Source organism: Notothenia coriiceps, unplaced genomic scaffold (genome assembly GCF_000735185.1).
Source record: "Notothenia coriiceps isolate Sejong01 unplaced genomic scaffold, NC01 NC01_scaffold00028797, whole genome shotgun sequence".
NCBI lineage: Eukaryota > Metazoa > Chordata > Actinopteri > Perciformes > Nototheniidae > Notothenia > Notothenia coriiceps.
In genome coordinates this window covers 158356-166834 of record NW_011361498.1, presented here as the reverse complement: position 1 = coordinate 166834, position 8479 = coordinate 158356, and the positions used below count along the sequence as shown (strand labels likewise).

The 8479-nt window shown below is 39.1% G+C and overlaps 2 protein-coding genes across 2 annotated transcripts in view; one reads left to right on the top strand and one right to left on the bottom strand.

Moving 5' to 3' along the window:
* LOC104958372 (troponin I, slow skeletal muscle-like) overlaps positions 1-498 on the top strand; it is a 4980-nt gene extending 4482 nt beyond the window's left edge. The window contains exon 8 of the mRNA XM_010786092.1: positions 335-498. Coding sequence (XP_010784394.1) covers positions 335-498 — 164 coding nt within the window. The remainder of the gene's footprint in view (positions 1-334) is intronic.
* Positions 1-8479, bottom strand: part of st8sia1 (ST8 alpha-N-acetyl-neuraminide alpha-2,8-sialyltransferase 1) — a 38840-nt gene that overhangs the window by 24649 nt on the left and 5712 nt on the right. Inside the window, exons 3-4 of the mRNA XM_010786077.1 lie at positions 4319-4428; positions 1563-1655 (exon numbers count right to left, since the gene is read on the bottom strand). Coding sequence (XP_010784379.1) covers positions 1563-1655; positions 4319-4428 — 203 coding nt within the window. The remainder of the gene's footprint in view (positions 1-1562; positions 1656-4318; positions 4429-8479) is intronic.

Below are 8479 nucleotides of genomic sequence, written 5' to 3'. Positions count from 1 at the left end.
GTGTCCGCATGCGACCAGGCTGTCCACGATTATGGACCCCAGATCGGATTTATGCAAATGTGTCTATTGTCGATACGTTGTCCACGATTAGGGACCAGGATTCGATTGTGCAAAACGTGTCTATTGTCGACTAGTTGTCCACGATTTAGGGACCCAGATTCGATTGTGCAAACTGTCTATTGTTTCGACTAGTTGTCCACGATTAGTTGGACCAGGAATTCGATTGTTAGATTTGTTGCAATGTGTTATCTCTCCGTGTTGTGTGATGAACGTAGACGATTCTAAGATGCCTAATGTCCCTCGATTGTCATATTTGTTGTGCTGATCTCATTAGTTGCTACCCGATCTCCGCAGACCAGAGGGTTGTGTTCGGAGGTCTTACTAGAAGGCACGGGCGGAAACATGAGGAGGGCCTTCCACACACGGCCTCCCCGCCCCTACCTACTGCAGAGTAGGTTAGTGGAGAACCTACGTCGCTCCCGCCTGCAGCCTCCTTGACGCGGCGAGTACAAATGTGTACCAGTGTTGTTGGTGTGGTGTGTTTGTGTGTTGTCCAAATTGCGGAATTGTCGGGGTCCTTCCGTCGCGACCATTGTCAATACCAATGACATTAAGTTTGAAACCCGCGAATTAAATATTTATCAATAGTCACTTACCGTACTGTCCCTTTATCACGTAAATCCGTAGTTTCGCTCACAAGTTTCACGTGGTTTCCACTACTACTTCTTTCCGTATACCTTTATGTTTGTATAATCCCAAATTTCTCAGTTTATTTGATTTAACCTGCTCCGTATACTTAATTGGGACTTGACATTTTGCTTAGAGGGTTACATGCGCGACTTATATGCACCCCATGCGCGGGTTGTGGAACAAGACGTCACGCCGTTTCCTTCAAAGTGAAGGAGGACATTTTTGCCGTCTCTCCCTCGTCGTCTACCTCAAATTATGGCCAGTACCCACTGATTGCAATCCACAGGTTTCACATTTTACTGTCTTAATTGACGTTGAAGCTGTGAAACTACAGGTAAAAGTTATTACATGAAAAGAACGGATTTTGATACCTGGTAAAATCCTCAACATACTAAGTAACAGATCTAAAATGACAAGCGGGTAAGCCTAGTCTAACACCGACATTACACGGGACTACTTTAATGGAGGGAGAAGGAGTATCGTCATCCGGTAGTGTCTTACTCAATTTTGGTCCTGTCTGATGAAACCTCTGCACCTGACTGTAACAAATACTTATAAAAGTTCTACGCTTTCCTATTGGGTGTGCAGCTTTCCTCATTCCTATTTTGTACCCCGTGTAACGGGAGGGTTTGTTTCCTTATAAACTTCCTTTTTAAGTTCTCTCCTGCTGTAATAAAGCCACTTATAATTATTACCAATTCCACTCAGGTCGTGTTGTTCCCTTTGGTACCCCTAGCCCAATAGGGAACGTAACAATAACCAATAGCTCACACTATATACGCTGACATCACCCTCAGCCATGCTTGCTCAAACCATGCATGCACTTTGTTCTGTATGAATGTTCTCCTGAGAGGACAATGTTTTATGATCACCTCTTCTCTACAATGCTGGGGTTGGCAGTGACCATGTGCGTCTTGGTTCCCACATCTTCCACATAATCCTTTGAAAGCGGCGGCAGGTTGCACCTGAGTGAACAAAACACAGCCAGTTTATTATTCATTTTATTTTTGTACACACTCCACGTACAAAATGCACTGACAGAATAAACAATTACAGGATTCCTCGAGGTCATTTCCGTGATTATCTGATCTGATTACGCTATCAAACAGACAGTTTCAATGGTAGTGTGTGTGTGTGTGTGTGTGTTTACAGCAGGTGTTAAAGTAATGGGAGCTATTATAATTCAACTAAAAGCGAGAACAGCTAAAGAGACATTAGATGCTGTAAGTATTTGGCAATCTGTAGATTTTTTTCTTGATTAATCTTATAAATAAAATCTGTTATAGAAATATAAAATAGTAGAAAAACAGTGCAATATGTCAAGCAGCGTATCCCACAACCGCCAAAATGTCTTGTTTTGTGGATTTGCTGCTATACAATATGTTATTCCAAAAGTCCATTTCAGACTCAATGTATCACATACTTAAGCCCCAAATAGACTGTTGTGTTCATAGATGGCTTGGTACTTACATTACATTGGGTATATTGTAAATGTTTATCTGTTATCTAAACAAAGCAATTTTATAAGGGAAATAGCAGGACATACATTCTACTGTCTATTTTAGGACAAACCCACTCATAATTTGTAACACAGAGACACGTACTCAGCTTTTTGGGGCTGGTTGCAATCACGACCAATCACATCACTTCCTCTGATCTACTGACAGTCTGGTTATTTCCATAACTAAAGAGTCTGGAGGTGGCGTGTTTTTTCAGTTATAACATATGTGGACATATTTCATAGTTTATAGTTGTAGTGTCTTGATGTTTTGCAACAATATCACCACGTCCAAACTGGCAATACAAGAGGCTGTTTACTGTAAACATTCACATGGTTACATCAAGGGATATGTCCTAAAAAAATATGAAAAAAATGCTTAATATTATCATGAGAACAGACACTACATGGTGTGTAAGGCTTGGTTCTGAAGCAACTCTGGATTGCAACATGTGTTCAGGTCTTTTCTTGCAGCGTTCAACCTCTTCCTGCGCTTTGCTGAGAAGAACGTGACAGTTTTGAGGAAACCTTTTCTTAAATTTCACGCAACTGTGAATTTGTTTTGAATACCAAATTTTTGTTTTGGAATTTAACAAGCACTGTCAGTTTGACCAGTGAATATCAAAAGTTATCATTGAGCAGATGTACACAGGTGTTATTTGGAATCAGATAGGCTATGCAAAGTGACCGACATACTAGGTGCAGTCAAAGCTGCCCGTTTGAATATTACTGCATATATTTTGCATCTTGTGCATGCAGACATTTCTAAGCAACTATATTGTGAATCGACATTGATTGATATAAAAACCCATTGCTATATCAATCTTGGACCTAGTCATAGTAACTAGGTATGTTATTAAATTACAGTTTTCAGAGCCAAGAGGCTAATTGTCTCTTTGCTAATTATTCACTTAAAGTGAGCTGACAAAGAGGATGTTTAGATTATAATAAAAAGGGTCTTCTGTTTGAGCTGGAATCCGCACGACGTCATGCACTTTTTCCTTATGCTCAAGGTCTACATTTCAAAACATTAGCTCTCTCTTTAATCCGTTCAGCTTCAACAGTCTGGGTCAGTTGTCACGTCCTCAGAAGGAATACAAGCTCCATCAGAGGGGATTTCTTCCTTAATCAAAACCCATATAAATTCTCTTTGATCACTTGTTTTTAAAAGAAAAACACCTTTATCTCATATTAAAAATATGTCCCAATCCAGCAACCAGCATCTAGTTTTCAATGAGTGCTCTTCTGATGGATCTGCTCTGCTTTATGCCTCTCTGCTGCTGCCTCTCCTCTTCCTCCCTCGTCTCAGTCTGTCCCTATTTCTGCTTACTCACGTCCAACCTCCTTTTCCTCCTCCCTTTGCTGTGTCCTATTTTTCTTTCCAGGCCTTTCTCTCTCGGTTACAGTCGGCACCAGCTTTCATTATCACCATGGGCTGAGGGTGTTAGTCTGCTCTCATGGGCACGGCACACTCACATTTGAGCAGTGAAGCAGTCATATCGTTTGACCAGTGTGGAGGACTCATCTTTTTATTAGCAACCCCCCACTTTAAATGTTATTTTAGTATTTATTATTTACCTACCTTTATATTATTTTATAGGTCTTAAAGGTTATTATCTTATTTGATTGATCTAACATGCTTCAATAGAAATATTAATTTTTATAATGGTCTTTTTTCTTTCTTAATCGTTTAACCTTTATTAGAATTATGGCATTTTTATTACTATTATTTTTTAAATTGTATTTCTGTTGTACCTACATGTTCACTTTGTTTTATGGGGTTTTATGTTTTATATGTTATATTTTTGCATCGATTCAGTTGTCTTGTGTCTTATCTGTCAGAGAGAAACCATTATTTATTTGATTTGTATTATCATACATTTTACCTCTTTGTGTCTATTAACCTGATCAAATGTTATATTTTGATGCATGTACCTGTAAAGTTCTTAACAAATAATCTGAGGGGAATTTCTTGTTTTCTATTTTTAACTTGTGATGTGTCATTTTGTAAAGCATGTGTTGTATGAAAAGTGCTATATAAATAAAGCTTTATTATTATTATTATTATTATTATAATATACAATGCAGACTCATGCACTACCAGCCCCTTTGAGTCCCCTGGTCTCTCACCGCAGGACGAAGTCGGCCTGGTCGATGTCTCGTCCACATTTGCTGTTCCGGAGAATGCCACCATTGCCCACCACGCTGCACTTCTTCAGGGGCAGCTGCAGGGGGTTTTCCTGCACAGAGGGAAACATGCAGCTCTGTTAGCACACACAAAGAAACAGATATTCATTTTCACTCAACCTAGAAACCAAAATGGAGGCAGGTGCATGAGTGACCTTGTGTTCAGGAAAGAAAATGACCTTCTAATTTCCCTTAAGAGACTAAAGTGCTGAAGGACAAACAAGCCTGGATATATGAGTGAGGAAGTGGACAAGTAGAGGTCATACAACTTCATAAATCAGGTTCTGTCATGGCTTTTGCGTCAAGAGCAAAGTCTATATTATACATAGAATTATTGAATCAAAAATCTTAAACAAACATAGATGAATCAGCAAAATACAAGGATTAAATACCTAGCAAACGCATTTTCTCTAATGCCTGTAAACAGAAAACTTACTGGAACTTCAAAGTGCATCAGGCCAATAACTATAACATGTTAATGTGATCTTTGAAATTAATGTACCCACATTATTTCTCAGGGAAAACAAATGTCAAAGACCAGAAAACTAAATATGATTATATAATCTCTGCTCCTACTCTTCCATTTTAATCAAATTTGTGTTCTGGTAAATGTATTTTATTTTGTCTCTGCACAGTGTTTGTGCCCACAAAGCCCTCAGATGAACTCAAGAACCTCTTCATACCATATTTTAAATGTGAACAAAGTGGATATTTTTACAATATTTGCAATAAAAGTAATCCGTCAATGTTTTAGCTAGCTATTTGGAACTGTTGATTCATTTTAAAGATAGTTATTGTAACAGTTTTTCCATTGATTTTAACTAACTATCTGGAGCTGTTGTTACAAATGTGAATATATATTGTTTTAATCAATTTGTATTTTCTGTATACAGTAGAGCTACTCCACCATCTCTCCACTCTCTACACCCTAGCCACTGCAGAAGTAACTCCAGGGGTGGAAATCACAGCAGCCCTATCATCATCTAAATGAAAGCCTTGGATAGATTCGTATTAAAACTGTTCCTGAGAACGCTGAAATACCAAGCTCCACGAGGCATGGGCCACAAATGTCCCTTCTCTTTGACATGGCTGTATTAAAGTCAAAGGCATGGATTAAGAGGGACGGCGGAAACAATTGTGCTCATTATTCCCCTCGGAGTACACACACTTGAGAATACACACACACATAAACGCACACACACAACCCTCCGCGCCTCGGGGTCTCTTTTAGACCGTGACAGGGGGGGTGAGTCTGAGGACAATATAATCACAATTCTTGTTTTGTCTCACCGACAAGGGAAAAATATTCCAAACAAAACTGGAACCAGATACTGTTTGACTTCCCTCAGAGAAGAGGATCATTCACGAGCTTGCAAATGTGTTATCATGATATTAAGGAATAATTCATCAGAAACTTTTAGGATGCTGTAGAGATAGGAATAGATAATCTACTGTACAGTGGAGAGAACTCTGTGTATGGACGCTCTGTTTGAGCCATTTGAATAACCAGTATTTAACTGTCAAATCCTTAATTGGCACATTCCCTGGCAGATGCCCAGATACTGGAGCTGCTGCCAGCTTGGTGAAGTGTGGCTGGTTGTCTGTGTTCAAACCCGAAATTACAACACTGGTAGTTGAGAGGGATGAGAAAATATGATTGTTTGTGTGTGTGTGTGTGTGTGTGTGTGTGTGTGTGTGTGTGTGTGTGTGTGTGTGTGTGTGTGTGTGTGTGTGTGTGTGTGTGTGTGTGTGTGTGTGTGTGAGCTTGCGCTCTGTGCTTCCTGCCTAACTAGTAGTTACGTTCCTTCCGAGATTCACACATGCACCTGAACACATTCTAGGCTTGTACTGTATAGGAAGTATCAATGCAAGTGTTAGACTCACACAAACACAAAGTTGTACAATGTAGCAGTCACCATGACCTGAGGCAGGATGAGAGGGCGGAGTCTGACACAGAAAGAAAACATCCAGCTACATCCTGGTGACAGTTAAAGATGTAACATAAAAAGACCACAAAGTGTAAAGATTAATATCACTCAAGGAAGACAAGTGATGTCATGGATATAATGCCATGAATGGATTTTTATATTAGATTCTAATCTAAAGGGTTGGTTCATCCATATCCCAATAAATAGGTTGGCTGCAACACGAATAAGTTCAGGCATTAGAATCATTGATTCTATCACTACAAAAATACACTTTGTTAATAAGGACAATGGTTCTGGGAAGACACATTGATGCACAGTTTTTTGTAAAAAAATCCTATTGCTCAACTTAAAATAGAGGGGTCGAATACAGTAAGAGTTAAATATGTTCTTGTGTTAGGGACAACATTTACGAAAAAGAAAATTGGTGATAAATGTGTTCCTTTTCTTCCCCTTTACATTTAATTGAACATGTAAGCTCTAATTGAGATACAATTGTGTATTTCACTTATAAACACATACAAGCAATAAAACAACTTTTGGTTTTAAACCTCCTGTGCTCACTGTGGTTCACTCTCGCTTCATATTCTCATTTCTTTATTTATTGGCCCTCAACTCCCCCACTCCCCATGAATGAACATGCCCGGCTCTCGCTTGCAAATTAGGGTCACAAATTCATCGCATTTACCAACCAGGATATTAAACTGCATCAGTAATGGGGATCCAATCTTCTTTATTAGTGAGATGTATTGCCCCTGGATACAAAAACCACGGCAACAGTAATTATGAGCTTCTCATTATGTCCTGTTTCCCGGAACAAACATCCACATGCACACCCACACACAGCATGTAAGGACATGTAAACATTAGGGCTGTGCGATTATGGCAAAAATCATAATCACGATTATTTCTGGTCAATATTCATATCACGATTATTAAATACGATTATTCATTGACTTTGAAAACATCCATTTATTGAACTTTAAAAAAAATTAAAATGATAATTTGAACAGTATGAATACCGTGAACTTTGAGTATAATTCAACTGAAAAACCAATACAAAAATTAAATTATAATATCAAAATAATAAATACCAATAAAGAAGATAAACAAATATTTTGGAGTGCACTTCCACAACCTACTAAACATATATAAATATGATATGAAATATGAAAGCGCACGCGCGGGCAGGATTTATAACGCAGGATGTATAGCGCAAGACAAATTGAGAGCATCATTGCAAAAGGGAATGCAGCAAAATAATCGTTTTTTTTCAATTACGTTGTTTTCATAATCGTTGCAAGCCAAAATCGTAATCGAGATTAAAATACGATGAATTGCACAGCCCTAGTAAAAAATAGCCCTTATCTGTATACAATCAGGAATACACACTTAAGGTCCAGTTTTGCACACCGCTAGAGTTTTACCCATGCATAAACATCTCTCCATCTTAGATGAGGCCGAAGTGTAAACAACACAGGACATATCCTCTTGAGAACACAGAGCAGGAGAGAAAACACTTCACATTTAGCCTTATCTGCAATTTTCCAGCTGTGTCATGTCTGGTCGTTATAGAAACAAGATGTGTTAGATGCTTATCGTGGTGATTAATTGAAATGGATAGAGTATCTTTAATTTCTGCTTTTTAACTGATGCTGCGTTTGTTTCTCTAACCAGCTTCCACATTTTATTGTTGACTCCCCTCACATGGCAGAGCTTCGAACCAGTAATCCTCTCTCCTTCTGAGGATGTCAGTCCTCCACCCCCGCCCCCATTATGGATCACAAAAAAAACTTGTTAAAGGTCCCCTATTATACTGTTTTTCATCAACATAGGTGTCAGATACAAAACATGTCTCTGAAGTGTTTGGCTGAAATACCAAACAGATAATTGTAGCATCCCATAATCCCCTCTGTCTCAGCCCCGTTTCAAAAGTGCCACTCCCCACGTCCCTCTGAGAGATATTTGGTTAAAAAGAACACAATAGGCGCATTCACACCGCAGTACTTTTCCCACAAAGGTTCATGAGAACTTAGTTCATCAGAACTCTTTAGTTCTGATGAACTAAGTACAGATCGCGTTCACACCGGAATAAGTCTTCTGCTGCTTTGGGTTTACTGGCAGGCCGCAAACAACTTCACGGCGTATACTGCCGCCTGAAGTCCCCGGCCGGAAGTCC